Source organism: Sciurus vulgaris (assembly GCF_902686455.1).
Source record: "Sciurus vulgaris genome assembly, chromosome: 8".
NCBI lineage: Eukaryota > Metazoa > Chordata > Mammalia > Rodentia > Sciuridae > Sciurus > Sciurus vulgaris.
Genome location: NC_136468.1, coordinates 45,402,103 through 45,418,537, shown reverse-complemented (window position 1 = coordinate 45,418,537; position 16,435 = coordinate 45,402,103). Strand labels below are relative to the sequence as shown.

General features: G+C 35.6%; 1 protein-coding gene across 4 annotated transcripts in view; it reads right to left on the bottom strand.

The window, feature by feature from the left end:
• COL28A1 (collagen type XXVIII alpha 1 chain) overlaps window positions 1–16,435 on the bottom strand; it is a 175,576-nt gene that overhangs the window by 122,050 nt on the left and 37,091 nt on the right. For all 4 annotated transcript variants that reach the window (XM_079151795.1, XM_079151794.1, XM_079151793.1 and 1 more), the window contains exons 12-13: window positions 7,838–7,906; window positions 6,690–6,758 (exon numbers count right to left, since the gene is read on the bottom strand). In XM_079151795.1, the coding sequence (XP_079007921.1) occupies window positions 6,690–6,758; window positions 7,838–7,906 (138 nt within the window). The remainder of the gene's footprint in view (window positions 1–6,689; window positions 6,759–7,837; window positions 7,907–16,435) is intronic.

The following is a 16,435-nucleotide window of genomic DNA, read 5'->3' as shown; positions in this document are numbered from 1 at the left end:
GGTTTGGGTTTTGTTTTGTTTCCTCACAGATATTCAATTTCTCCAGCACCATTTTTTGAAAAGACTATGCTCTTCCATTGGATCAGTTTTGCATTTTTTTTAATCAAAAATCAGTTGACTATACTTGTGTGAGTCCATATCTGGGTTCTCTATTCTGTTCCATGGATCATTATCTATATTCTGCCAATGCCACACATTCTTGGTTACTGTAGATAAATAATAAGTCTTAACCCAGGAAGTGTGATTTCTCCAAGTGTATTCTCTTTCTCAAAATTGTTTTAGCTATTCTAGGTCTTTTGTCTTTCTGTGTAAATTTTAAATTTATCCTATTCAGATCGACAAAAAAATCTTGCTGGTATACTGAAAAGACTTCCATTAAACCTTTATATTAATTTAGGGAGAATGTATATCTTTATGATGTCGAATCTTTCAATCCATGAAAATGGTATGTCCTCTCAATTTATTAAATATTCTTTAATTTCTTTCATCAGTGTTTTGTAGTCTTATACAAATTCTATATATATATATTTTATTAGACTTATATTCAAGTATTTCTCTTTTATAGCAATCATAAATGGTGTGGTATTTTTGATACCCTGATAACACAATTTATTAACATAAAACAAAATACAAATACCTCTAAAGACACAAATGATGGATTATTGAAACTCTGGAATTCTTTAATAAATAGATCACAGAATGATCAACAAAACACTGATGTTGACATAGTGTTTCCAGTTTTTTCATCAATGAAACAAATTGAAAAAGATAAATTTCTTTTTACAGAATATATATACATATATGCCCAACTTCTTTTACATGGAAAACAGTATGAAATTTAAACTTATTCTGGCATGTTTCCACAACTTTAAATAATCTACAAATTATTCTCCTTACATTGTGTTTCAAACATATTAGCACACTTTTAATTGGGCTACTTAAAATAAAGAATGTAATGTCTTACCTACATTTTTTAAATATTTGGTATAATTGTCATAATGCAGATTAAAGCTTGCAGCAATTAGGTCAGCTCTGAACTACTGATTCTACTTGTTTCTATTCCAATAACAATGTCAATGAAACTGAAGCAATAGTAAAATGTCTCCCAACACAGTAAAGCTCAGGAACAGATATATCTACTGCTGAATTTTGCCAGATCTTTAAAGAACCAATATCAATGCTCCTCAAACTAGTCCATGAAATAGAAAGGGAAGGAATACTTCCAAACTCATTCTATGAAACAAGTATCAGCCTCATACCAAAACAAGATAAGAACACACACAAAAAAAGAAAATTGCAGATTAATATCTTTGATGAACATAGATGCAAAAATCCTCAATAAAATTCTTTCCAACCAAATTCAACAGCATATTAAAAAGATTATACAGTATGATTAGATTTTAGTCACTAAATACAATGTTAGCTGAAGGCCTTGTAGAAGTTGGGGAGGTTCCCCTTTATTCTCAGTTTTCTAAGAGATCTTATCAAAGTTTTATTAGGGTCTTGGGGGGATTTAATCTTGTCAGATGCTTTTTGGTGTCTTTGGATATGAGTATAAGTTTGTTTTTTTGTTGTTGTTGTTTGTTTTTAGTGAGGTAGTATGGTGTATTTCATTGATTTTCAATTATTAAGCCAGCCCTGTATCCATTGAATAAACTCTACTTTGTTTAGCTATATAATTATTTTATATATTGTTGAAATCTGTTTGACAGTACTTTACTAAGAATTCTTATGTCTATATTCATGAGGGATATTGGTCTGTAGTTTTATTCTCATGTGTTGTTGTTATTTGTTTTGGTATCAGGAAAAAACTGACTTTATAAAATAAGTTGGTAAATGTTCTTTCATCTTGTATTTTCTGGAAGAGGTTATGGAGATTTTACTGCTATCCACAATATTTTATGGTTCTTAAAGATAACATAAATTAAGTGTAGGCAAGTTTGTCTTCTGGTTAGAGGTTTGCTAAATCATTTATTGTTTTTCAATATGCTTAAAACATTTCATTACTTAATACAAATGTTTTAAATACTAGAATGAATAAATGAAACTTAAATGTTTAATTTATTGCTGAGTGTGGAAAGGCTTAATAATAACAAAGTTCTTTGAGAAAAAAATCCATCACATTATATAAAAGAATAAAATGACCTGACTTTTTACCTAACATTTTTAGAACTTTGCTTCAATATTTCAAATTCTGAAAATCATTAAATTAACAAGATTAATATTTTAATTTTATGAAAGTTAAAATTCAATACTATGGTGTATTAAAAATATCCATTTCCACTCAGCATTTCAAAATAAATGTTTTTTCTTAAACATATACTTCCATGTATATTTCCACATTTTTTTGCTTGGATATAAGATGTATTTCTTGCAGTGAAATTGTTTTGTAAAAATTTACTTTGTATAAATTCTAATTATATTATTTTTCTATGCAGTAAAAAAAAAAAAAATCCACAAGTTCTCTGACTCTCTTCATAGGGAGGAGGAATGTCTTTCTATTCTACTCACATCTGAGCTGATCCTATGCTCATTTTAGCCAACTGCATCACAGAAATGATGCAGGTGACTCTGAGATTGAGTTTTATATGATAAGTGGTTTCTGCCTGTTGGAACATTTCTGCTTTTGTCCAAGCTACCATGTTGTGAGGAAGCCTGGGAACCACATGTAGAGGGGAATGGAGAATTGAGGTGTCTGGGCAAAGCCAGCTGAACACCAGCCAGCAACCAGCACCAAACTGCCAGTCATGTGAATGAGGCCATTTTTACCTGCTAACCATTCTAACTCTCCAGTCAACTTCCCATTATATGAAACTCCCAAGTCAACCCACATTATCATGAGAAATAACTATTTATTGTTCTAAAGCACTAAATTTGTTAAACAGTAATATGTTACCAAAATGGATACTCAAAGAAGTTAGTGATTCACTTTTAAGAACACTATATTTAATGGAAATTGAGACTAGATCACTTATCTTCAGACATTTCATCCAGTGTATTTTTCCTCCATATTATGTTTTTTCTTAAATTAATATATCCAGACGTTAGTGAAAACTCTAGCCCACAAATAACATGCTGCCATTTCACTCACAGAGTAAAGCAAGGAAACACATGTTCCTGTTACTATTTACAAGTGAATAACTACGCAATGCAAAATCAAATTGGGAGACCAGCTATCCACAATTGGTTATTTTTACTTACTTCTCAGTGAGTCAGCTACAGTTATTTTCTAGGAGAACAATGGTTACCTTAGAAGTTAAGAAGTTTCTTATACCAGAATAGCTGTGTTTCATTCACTTCCTCTTCAGATCTTTTTTAATAACATTTGCCTTATTATCCAACAATAACAAACTTCAAAGCTACACAAGGCAGAGTGGTGAGGAAAACAGGTTTTATCTTTCTATAGTTATCAATCCTAGCTTTAAAGCACACGTGTGGATTTGATAATACTATCTTTATTCTCAGCAATTTTTCTCATGGTTATAGGAAAGTACATTACAATGTATGGACATTAACACAATTTCCTGTCAACTCAAAGGAAACATTGACATATAAGATCTCTTATTCTTAACAAGGTGATTCATTTTTTAAGACATTATAGTAAGAGAGAGACAGATATAAGTATCATAAACACACATATGGGAGTGTACATATATGTACATATATGTATATGGGAGTGTATATGTATGTGTATATACATGTGTATGCATATATATATTCCTATTTCAAGTATATGAAAAATAACACTTGGATCTGGTCCTTGCATACTTATTTTCTTTTTATCTAAAAAGATACAAGGTGGATTCATGTGACCATTTATTCTTTTTTTTTTTTTAATTTTTTATTGGTTCTTCTTAGTTATATATGACAGTAGAATCCATTTTGACAATATTATAGAAGTATGGTATATATCTTATTCTAATTAGGACCCCATTCTTGTGGGTAGGCATGATGGTGGGATTCACTTAGGTTTTCATATGTGTACATAGGATAATTTATGTTAGATTCATTCTATAGTCTTTCTGATTCTTACCCCCCTCAACTCCTTTCATTCCTCTTTATCTAATCTACTAAACTTCTCTTCTTCCCCTCCCCACTTTTATGGTGGTTTAGCTTCCATATATCAGCAAAAATATTCCACCTTTGGTTTTTGGGATTGACTTATTTCACTTAGCATGATAGTCTCCAGAACCATCCATTTACCAGCAAATGTCATGAAGTCATTATTTTTTATGGCTGATGCTACTCCACTGTGTATATACACCACATTTTCTTTATCTATTCATCTGATGAAGGGACCTAGTTTGGTTCCATAGCTTAGTAATTGTGAATTGAGCTGTTATAAACAATGATTGGCTGTGTCACTGTAGTATGCTGATTTTAATTCTTTTGAATATATGCTGAGGAGTGGGATAACTGGGTCAAATGGTGGTTCCATTACTAGTTTTTTGAGGAATCTCCATACTGCTTTGCAGAGTGGTTGTACAATTTGCAGTCCCACCAGCAATGTAAGAGCATTCCCTTTTCCTCACATCCTCACAACATTTGTTGTTACTTGTGTTCTTGATAGTTTCCATTCTGACTGGAGTGAGATGAAATCTCAGTACAGTTTTAATTTGCATTTCTCTAATTGCTAGTGATGTTGAACATTTTTTTATATATTCATTGACCATTTGTATTTCTACTTTTGAGAAAGGTCTGTTCAGTTCCTTTGCCCATTTATTGATTGGGTTATTTGTTTGTTTTGGTGTTAAACATTTTGAGTTCTTTGTATATCCTGGAAATTAACACCCTATCTCAGGTGCAGATGGCAAAGATTTTCTCTCATTTTTGTAGGCTCTCTCATCACGTTCTTAATTGTTTCCTTTGCTGTGAAGAAGCTTTTTAGTTTGATGCCATCCTGTTTATTGATTTTTTATTTCTTGTCCTTTAGTAGTCTTGTTAAGAAAGTTAGTTTCTGAGCCAATATGTTGAAGTGTTGGGCCTATGATTTCTTCTACTATGTGCATGGTTTCTGGTCTAATTCCTAGGTCTTTGATCCACTTAGAGTTGATTTTTGTGCAGAGTGAGAGATAGAAGTTAACTTTAATTCTATTACATATGAATTTCCAGTTTTCCCAGCACCATTTGTTGAGGAGAGTATCTTATCTCCAATATATGTTTATGGAGCCTTGGTCCAGTATGAGATAACTGTATTTATGTGGGTTTGTCTCTGTGTTTTCTATCCTGTTCCACTGATCTTCTTACCTATTTTGGTGCCAATACCATGCTACTTTTAATTTTTTTTATTCATTGCACACAACTGGGGTACACCTTTCATTTCTCTGATTGTACACGAAGTTGAGTCACACCATTTGTGTAATCACACATGTACATAGGGTAATGATATTTGTCTCATTCTATTATCTCTCCTCTCTCCTGCCTCCTCCCTAATCCTCATTTCCCTCAACACAATCCATCCTTTCTCCATTCTTCCTCTACCTCCTCTGCCCCTGTTATGTATCATCATCCACTTAACAGAGAAAATATTCAGCCTTCAGTTTTGGGGATTGGCTTATCTCATTTAACGTGATACTCTCCAACTCCATCCATTTACCTGCAAATGCATACTTTTATTCTTCTTTATGGTTGAATAATATTCCACTGTGCATATATACCATAGTTTCTTTATCCATTCAACTATTGAAGAGCATCTAGGTTGGTTCCACAATCTAACTATTGTGAATTGAGTTGCTATAAACATTAATGTGACTCAGTCTCTGTAGTATGCCGATTTTAAGTCCTTTGGGTACAGGCCTAGGAGTGGGATAGCTGGGTCAAATGGTGGTTCCCTTCCAAGTTTCCTAAGGAATCTCCACATCACTTTCCAGAGTGGCTGCACTAATTTGCAACCCCACCAGCAATGTATGAGTGTGCCTTTTTCCCCACATCCTCTCCAACACTATTGTTGCTTGTATTCTTGATAATCACCATTCTAATTGGGGTGAGATGAAATCTTAGGGCAGTTTTGATTTGCATTTCTCTTATTACTAGAGATGTTGAACATTTTTCCATATATCTGTTGATTGCTTGTAAATCTGTGAAGTGTCTGCTCAGTTTTCTCATACTAGACAAAGGTACCAAAAACATACAATGGAGAAAAGATAACTTCTTCAACAAATGGTGCTGGGAAAACTGAAAATCCATATGCAGTAAAATGAAACCCCTATCTCTCACCCTGCACAAAAATCAACTCAAAATGGATCAAGGACCTAGGAATTAGACCAGAGACCCTACAACAAACAGAAGAAAAAGTAGGCCCAAATCATCACATCAGCTTAGGACCAGACTTCCTTAACAAGACACCCACAGCACAAGAAATAAAAGCAGGGATCATTAACTGGGATGAATTCAACTAAAAGCTTTTTCTCAGCAAAGGAACAACCAATAATGTGAAGAGAGAGCCTACAGAGTGGGAAAAAATCTTTGCCACATGCACTTCAGATAGACCACTAATCTCTATAATTTTATAAAGAACTCAAAAAGCTTTACACTAAGAATACAAATAACCCAATCAATAATGGGCTAAGGAACTGAGGCAGACACCATGCTATTTTGTTACTATAGCTTTGACCATTTATTCTCACCAGAAAAAACACATGAGAATCGTGTGGCTCTTCCTTATTCCACCTGGGAGGTTTACTACTTACCGGCTGACCTGGCTGACCAACTCCAATCGGTCCTGGAGCTCCCGTTCTTCCTTCTTGACCTCTTTCTCCCTGAGAAAGTACAGTGGCATTTTAAAATATACAGAGCACAAAGTAATCTGGAGATTTCAACAAGGATAAATACAAAATAACCAAACTTTTCATATCCACAAACATTTTTTAAACCTAGAGGGGAGAAATGACTTTAATTGAATTTAAGTAAATTCAAGGAAACAAATTACCCTAACTATTATCTTCTCTTCTTCAAATGCGATACAGCACTTTTCGCTTTCACAGTCTATCACATGGCAATGATAAGATGAACCGTGTGGTGATTCATTTTGGTCACTGAGATGGACAAGCTAATGATATTTGTGCTATTCTTAGCCATCATTCTGGAACATACCCATTTCTTGTCCCTACTCTGTCCCATTCCACCTCTCCTTTAAGCTCTGTTTCACACTTGATCTCCTACAGAATGCTTCTCCAGTAACTCTGCCCATATAAACCCTGCTTTCCCTGCAGTCTCAATGTACTTATTGTTGAAATGCTACCTATGCTGACACTTGATTACGTTCAAAGTACAGTTTTAGTGCTGCATCAAAGTCTTATTTTATTCCTGCATCAAGGCCTTATTGTTCCAACCACACAGAAGAGCCATTTAAAATAAGTACTTCCACTCCATCCTATCCTGCATGGTACAGAGCATCCCAGGAGAGATGTTTCTTACTTTCTATTTCCCTACAAACCTTTCTGTCAACATTTATTTATTCAGTGTCCTAGTTCCTCTGGTTCCTGCCCATCTGTTTATTTAATGTGAGCAAGTGATAGCTGATGTGCTAACAGATTTGTATATTAATGTTTAAAGTCTGAAAATTTAAATGAACTACACATATCTTATGAGTCAGTGGGTATTTAGAGACAAGCACATTTTTCATTTCAATCAAATCAAAAATATAATCGATTGATTATTCTTGTGATACTGCCTCGGTCAGAGCATTACTGTGTCCAAGAATGCAAATGTAAGTAACTTCTGCAGGAATCTCCTCATGTTTACTACAATTAGGCTGAACTGAGTTAAAAATCACACTCCCCCAGGTTCTACAATAAATTCAATAGCCATCAATGGACAAGAAACAAGTATTTTTTACCTTAATACCTTGTTGTCCAATACCAGGGGCTCCTGGAGGACCATAAGGGCCAGGAGGACCTGGCTCACCCTACAGGGAGAAAAGTTGTATGTTAGGTCAACTCAGCATTATTCAGTGAGCAGCTCTTAGATGTATGGTGTTGTGACGGGGGCTTGAGGGCAACAGTGGAACCTCAGACCCAGCCTCTGCCCTCAATCATCAATGCAGACCGAGGGTTGAATTACCCACTAGGCTCAGTAGGCACAGTATCTAGGGCCCACAATACTTTAGGAACCCCATGAACATGTTTTGATTTTCATTTTTATATTAGAATAAAAATCATATCATAATAATGAACATGTAATAATGAATCGATCCTAGATTATATTTATCTTATATCAACTCAATCATACATTTTTAAATATTTTTCCTGGATGAAAGTATTTTCTAAGGCAAACACTTTAGGACCCACAAAGTCATAGTGCAGCCAGGTGTGGTGGCATATGCCTGTAATCCCAGTGACTTGGGAGGCTGAGGCAGGAGGTTCACAAGTTCAACAGCCAGCCTCAGCAGTAGTAAGACCCCTAAGCAACTCAGTAAGACCCTGTCTCTAAATAAATACAAAATAGGGCTGGGGATGTGGCTCAATGTCCCTGAGTCTAATCCTCAGTACCCAACCCCCCCAAAAAAAGAAAAGAAAGAAAAAGAAAGTTACAGTGCAGCCCTCACTCATTCACTAAAATTTTTGTTGGGTGCTCTGTAGACAACAGTGGCTACCCTCTCTCCCCCTCTCCTGTCTGCTGGTAGAACGATGATCTGCTCATGACAAGGGCAGTTGGTTCTTTGCTCTCACAGGTATGGAATGAATGATAATTCTCACAGGTATGGGATGAATGGCTAGATCTCCTTTCCCATTGCCACCCATAAGTCTAGGTTGATTGTGACTTGATTCTAACAAATGAGATGGGAGGGACCTTACTGGATGTAAAGGAAAAAACTTTTGCCTCTGCCTTTTCTTTTCCACATGGAGATGTGGTAACTATCTTGTATCCATGACACAACAATCTCTCCAAAAGCCAAGAGTTGAAGAGGACCACACAGAGCACGTGGAGAAGGGCCTGACTTCTGGATAACCTCACTGAGCAGCCAATCTAGTCCTGGACTATCTACTGTCAACATTCTCTTCACTCGACAATGAGAGTTTTTTATGATTTAAGCCACTCTTAGTCAAGATTTTATAACTCAAGACCAAAACATTTTTAATTAATTCAGCCTACCATGTGGCAGACCCAATAATAGAACTCAGGTATCTTAGAACTGGATGGGACCATGACACTCAACCCTCTCCATTTCTCAGATGGTGAACCTGAGTCCACACAGTCTCTCAGGCTTCTGGCCCTATCACATGATGATGGGGAATTCTGATGGCAGTTGATTTCAATTGCTTTTTAAATACTGTTAAGTTTTTTTCATTTATTAATTAATACATTGTCATTGTAGAAAATCTTTCATATATTAAAAAGCATAGTTGGTTGCAGTCAGGGAGCGAGTTGGCAGGTGAGTCAGGCTGCCTACATTGCGGAGGTAGCAGGCAGACACCCAACCCGCCTGCCTTGCGGCAGGTAGCCAACCCACCTAACCACCAGGCCAAAGACAGACACCATCACTGAACAACCCCGCCCAAACACCCACACCGAGGTTTTGTCACATCATAGAGCTAGCCAGAGGCTTCTTTATATGGCTGGTACAGGCTATTTTGAGTTACTCCTGAGGACGTGGCCATCATCATTGGAAGGGCAGCTCCCTTCCTGAGACACCTGCAGGAGGCTAGAGACCCTTTGACAAGAACCAGAAGCCAAGAAGAGGAGGTATTGAGAGACTCAGGACCAACTCAGAGCCACCAGGGAATATACCACACCTGAAGGCAACACCTCTAGAAGGCCAGCTTCCTAGTGGGCACCCGCATTATCAGGTTCCTCCAAGTCTTCAGGCTACTGAAGACTAAGAGGTGAGTTATTAGAAATCTACAGAGACACTATAAGTCAATAGAGGAAATCTGCAATACCCCAGAGTTTCACTACTAGAGGGGTAGATACCTGAACAATATGAGAAAAAAAGGAAGAAAATGTCCCAAACAAACCTAGATGATATACCACATAAAATCCAATGACAGCATGGCAGAAGATATGTCAGAAAGGAGTTCAGAATGTACCATAATCAAACATAAGGGAAGCAAATGAGGAGATGAAAGGGCAAATGCAAGCACTGAATGACTGCACCAATCAATGGTTAAAAGAGTAAATATAGGAAGCAAAAGATCATTTCAATAAAGAGAGATATTGAAAAAAAACCAGAAATCCTTGAAATGAAGGAAACAAAAAAACAAATTAAAAACTACATAGAAAGCATAACTAATCGGATAGAACACCTGGAAGACAGAACCTCAGATATCAAAGACAAAATATTTAATCTGAAAACAAAATGACCCAAACAGAGAAGATAGTAAGAATCATGAAACAGAACTACAAGAACTATGTGATATCATGAAAAGACCCAATTTAAGAATTCTCAGGATTGAGGAAGGATTAGAGAAACAAATCAAAAATGAACAACTATTCAATGAAATAATATCAGAAAATTTTCACAAACCTGAAAATGAAATGAAAATCAAGTACAAGAGGCTTATAGAACTCCAAATACACCAAATTACAAACAGACCCCACACCAAGGCACATTATAATGAAAACACCTAACATACAGAACAAAGACAGAATTTTAAAGGCCGTGAGAGAAAAGAATCAAATTACATTGGGGGAAACAATAAGAATATCAGCGATTTTTAAATCCAGACCCCTAAAGCTAGAGTGCCTGGAACAACATTTTTTCAAGCTCTGAAAGAAAATGGCAACCAAGCATCTTATACCCACCAAAATTTACCTTCAGATTTTGATGACAAAATAAAATCCTTCCATGATAAACAAAAGTTAAAAGAATTTACAAAAAGAAAGCTGGCATTACAGAACATTCTCAGCAAATATTCCATGAGGAAGAGATTGAAACACAATGATGTAAATCAGCAAAGGGAGTAACTACCCTAAGGGAACAACAAATAAAGGAGAAATCAAGTTGGGTCAAAAAACAAAAAATCAGCCAAATGACTGGGAATACAAATCATATCTCAATAATAACCCTGAATGTTAATGGCCTGAACTCATCAATCAAAAGACATAGACTGGCCGATTGTGGATTAAAAGAAAATCCAACAAATATGCTGCCTGCAAGAGATTCATCTCATAGAAAGAGATACCCACAGACTAAAGTGAAAGGATGGGAAAAACATATCATGCAACATGGACACAGCAAAAAAGCTAGAGTATCCATCCTCATGTCAGATAATGTGGACTTAAAGCCAAAACTAGTCAGAAGGGATAAAGAAGGACATTACATACTGCTTAAGGGGAAGCATAAATCAGCAAGACATAACAATTATAAATATCTATGCCCCGAACATTGGCTTATCCATGTACATCAAACAAATCCTTCTCAATTCCAGAAATCAAATAGACCACACACACTAATACTAGGCAATTTTAATACACCTCTCTCACCACTGGACAGATCCTCCAAAAAAATTGAATGAAGAAACCATAGATCTCAATAAACACAATCAATAATTTAGACTCAATGGACATTTATAGAATATACCATCCAAACAAAGAGTGAATACACTTTCTTCTCAGCAGCACATGGATCGTTCTCTAAAATAGACCATATATTATGCCCACAAATGCTACTGTTAGCAAATACAAGAAGATAGAGATACTACCTTGTATTCTATCAGATCATAATGGATTGAAATTAGAAATAAATGAGAGTAAAAAACAGAAATTACTCCCACCACCTGGAGATTAAACAATATGCTATTATATGATGCATGGATAACAAGAAGATATTAGGAAGGAAATTTAAAATTCTTAGAGGTAAATGAGAACAAAGAAACATCATATCAAATCTCTGGGACACTATGAAAGCAGTACTTAGAGGAAAATTTATTTCATGGAGTGCATTCAATAAAAGAAAAACTCAACAAATAAAACAACCTAACATACAGCTCAAAGCCCTAGAAAAAGAAGAACACACCAACACCAAAAGTAGTAGAAGACATGGAAATAGGTTAAACTCAGAGCTCAAATCAATGAAATGGAAACAAAGAACAACAATACAAAAAATTGACAAATAAATAGTTGGTTCTTCGAAAAAATAAACAAAATTTGATAAACCCTCTAGCCACACTAACAAAGAGAAGACGAGAGACAACCCAAATCACTAAAATTCGGAATGAACAAGGAAATATCACAACAGACACCAGTGAAATACAAAACATAATTATAAGCTCTTTTTGAAATCTAACTCCACAAAAAGAATACCTCGAAGACCATCAACATAGTTTCTAGAGACATATGAATTACCTAAAACTGAACGAGGAGGACATAAACAACTTAAATAAATCAATTCAAGCAATGGAAAAAGAAGAGGTCATCAAAAGCCTACCAACAAAGAACAGTCCGGGACCAGATGGGTTCTCAGCTGAGTTCTACAAAATCTTTAAGAAGAGCTCATTCCAATCCCTTCTCAAAGTATTCCATGAAATAGTAAGAGGAGGGAACGCTCCCAAACTCATCTGTGAAAGCCAATATCACCCTGATACCTAAAACCAGACAGAGCACACATCGAGGAAAGAAAATTTCAGACCAATACCTAATGAACATTGATGCAAAATTCTCAACAAAATATTAGCAAATCACATATGAAAATATTAAAAAGATAGTGCACCACGATCAAGTGGGTTTTATCCCAGGGATGCAAGGTTGGTTCAACATCCGGAAATCAATAAATAAATATATAAATATAATTCACCACATCAACGACTTAAAGTCAAGAATCATATGATTATTTTGATAGATGCAGAAAAAGCATTCGATAAAATACAACAAACATATTTAAAAGATAGTGCACCATGATCAAGTGGGTTTCATCCCAGGGATGCAAGGTTGGTTCAACATCAGGAAATCAATAAATGTCATTCACCATATCAACAGACTTAAAGTCAAGAATCACATGATTATTTCATAGATGCAGAAAAAGCATTTGATAAAATACAGCACCCCTCATGCTCAAAACACTAGAAAAAATAGAGATAGTGGGAACATTCCTTAACACTGTAAGGCCATCTATGCTAAGCCCATGGCCAATATCATTCTAAATGGTGAAAAAACTGAAAGCATTCCCCCCTAAAAACTGGAACAAGGCAGGGATGTCCTCTTTCACCACTTCCTATTCAACATTGATCTAGAGACTCTAGCCAGAGCAATTAGACAAACCAAAGAATTAAAGGGATACGAATTGGAAAGAAGAACTCAAACTATCCCCTGTTGGCTGATGACATGATATTATATTTAGAGGAACCAGAAAATTCTACCAGAAACTTTAAAACTCATAAGTGCAATTCAGTAAAGTAGCAGGTTAAAAGATCAATGCTCATAAATCCAATGCATTTTTTATACATAAGTGATGAATCTTCAGAAAGAGAAATTAGGAAAAACTACCCCATTCACAATAGCTTTGATAAAAATAAAATACTTGGGAATCAATCTCACAAAAGAGGTGAAAGACCTCTACAATGAGAACTACAGAACACTAAAGAAAGAAATTAAAGAAAACCTTACAAGATGGAAAGATTCTCCCAGTCTTCGGTAGGCAGAAGTAATATTGTCAAAATGGCCCATACTACCAAAAGTGCTATACAGATTCAATGCACATTCCAATAAAATCCCAATGACATACCTTACAGAAATAGAGCCAAGCAATCATGAAATTCATCTGGAAGAATTAAGAAACCCAAAATAGCTAAAGCAATCCTTAGCAGGAAGAGCAAAGCAGGGGGTATCACAATACCAGATCTTCAACTATACTACAAAGCAATGTAACAAAAACAGCATGGTTTTTGGCCACCAAAATAGACAGGTAGATCAATGGTACAGATAGAGGACATGGACACAAACCCAAATATAATACAATTATGTCATACTAGACAAAGGTGCCAAAAATATGCAATGGAGAAAGATAGTCTCTTCAACAATGGTGCTGGGAAAACGGAAATCCATATGCAGCAGAATGAAACTAAACCCCTATCTCTCACCTGCACCAAAAACTCAACTCACATGGATCAAGGACCTTGAAATCAGACCAGAGACCCTGCCTCTTATAGAAGAAAAGTAGGTCCAAATCTTCAACATGTCGGCTTAGGATCAGACTTCCTTACCAGGACTCCCATAGCACAAGAAATAAAAGCAAGAATCAACAACTGGATAGATTCAACTAAAAGCTTCTCTCAGCAAAGGAAACTATCAGCAATGCGAAGAAAGAGCCTACAGAGTGGGAGAAAATTCTTTGCCACTCATACTTCGCATAGAGCACTAATTTCCAGAATATATAAAGAACTCAAAAAACTCTACACCAAGAATACAAATAACCCAATCAACAATGGGCTAAGGATATGAACAGACACTTCACAGAAGAAGATGTGGAAGCAATCAACAAACATATGTAAAAATGTTCAACATCTTTAGTAATAAGAGAAATGCAAATCAAACTACATTAGGATTCCATCTCACCCTAATTAGAATGGCGATTATCAAGAATACAAGCAACAATAGGTGTTGGAGAGGATGTGGGGAAAAAGGTACACTCGGACATTGCTGGTGGGGTTGCAAATTAGTGCAGCCACTCAAAGCAGTATGGAGATTCCTCAGGAAAACTTGGAATGGAACCACCATTTGACCAGCTATCCACTCCTCAGACTATACCCAAAGGACTTCAAATCAGCATACTACAGAGATATAGCCATATCAATGTTCATAGTGCTCAATTCACAATAGCCAGATTGTAGAACCAACCTAGATGCCCCTCAATGATGAATCGATAAAGAAACTGTGGTATATATATACAATGGAATATTACTCAGCCATAAAGAATAATAAAATTATTGCATTTGCCAGCAAATGGATGAAATTGGAGAATATCATGCTAAGTGAGATAAGCCAATCTCAAAAAAACAAAGGACAAATGATCTCACTGATAAGCAGATGATGACACATACAGGGGTGGGAGGAAGAGGGCAAGAATGGAGGAAGGAGGACTCTGTAGAGGAATAAGAGGAGTGGAAGGGGTGAGGGGGGAAGAAAAAAAACAACAGAATGAATCAAAAACCAATTACCCTAGGTAAATGTATGATTACACAAATGGTATGCCTGTACTTCAGTACAAACAGAGAACAAGATGTATCCCATTGTTTACAATAAAACTAAAATTTAAAGAAAAAAGCATACATTTAAAGAAAGTTTTAAATTACTTATCTATAATTCCTATTAATTTTTGGTGCATTTCCTTCCAATTTTGGTAAATACACATGAATATTTAATTATGCTAAGGAAGATTTCTGCATACTCTAATGTTTGAGTTAATGAATACTTACTATTTGAAATTCATTAACTTACAGATTTATTTCTCTCATGCTTGCAAACAGAAAAGTGGAACATACATTGAGACTAACTTTCTCTCAGATTAAGAGAAATAAAAAACTTTTCATTACTGTTAAAGTCACACTTTGCCCTGGAGACTTGTGATTTTGGAGGAGACACAACAATTGGTACAATGTTCTATTGGTAGGGGAATTATTGTAGAGCAGTTTGTTGACTTTGAACATTGCAAAGGAGAAAGAGAAGATACAAGGACAGATCAGCTCCCCCAAATATATGCCCAAATGCAACATAAATTAAAACAAAAGAAATCTGTCTTAAAATCAGTTGCCAGAGCCAAGAGGAGTGGTGCTCTCCTGTAATCCCAGGGGTTAGTGGGGCGGGGAGCAGAGGATTGCAAATTCAAGGTCATTCTCAGCAATCATGGCAAGGCACTTAGGAACTCAGCAAAATCCCGTCTCTAAATAAAATATTAAAAAGGGTTAGGAATGTGACTCAGTGGTTAAATATCCCTGGTACCAAAAAAATCATTTGCCAGAATTTATGATTTTTTTTTTTCATATAAGTGGTTTGATACAAAGTATTTAGCATTCATGCTATTGAGAAAAAGTCAATATGGCAGATAAATGAACTAGAATTTACTTTTTAAAATCTTGGATTGTACATGTCTTTCTGTGTAGTTTAAATCCAGAACAGACAGATCACAGCCATTCTTATTTTAGATGCTTTTGTCATGGAACTTCTCTTTTTATATAATATCAGACATGAACGTTTGCACTAAATTTGAAATTGATTTCTTACTATCAAAGTACAAGTAAATGCTAGAAAATATTCAACTTCCTAGAGCAAAGTTTTGCTTCAAAGAACCTTCGTGGGGTTTTTTTGTTTGTTTACAACTCTGTGCTCTCCACTCATGTTGAAATCTCCTTTAAAGTTATAGGAGTCCCATACGCGGGACTGTTGACATCACTCAGCCAAGGGCAAGTACTTGCTCTGTGGAGGGTTAAGGAAGTAAATACTGAGAAGCCTAAGACATAGTTTCTAAACTTTAAGAACTGACTCAAGAGATAAATACATCATT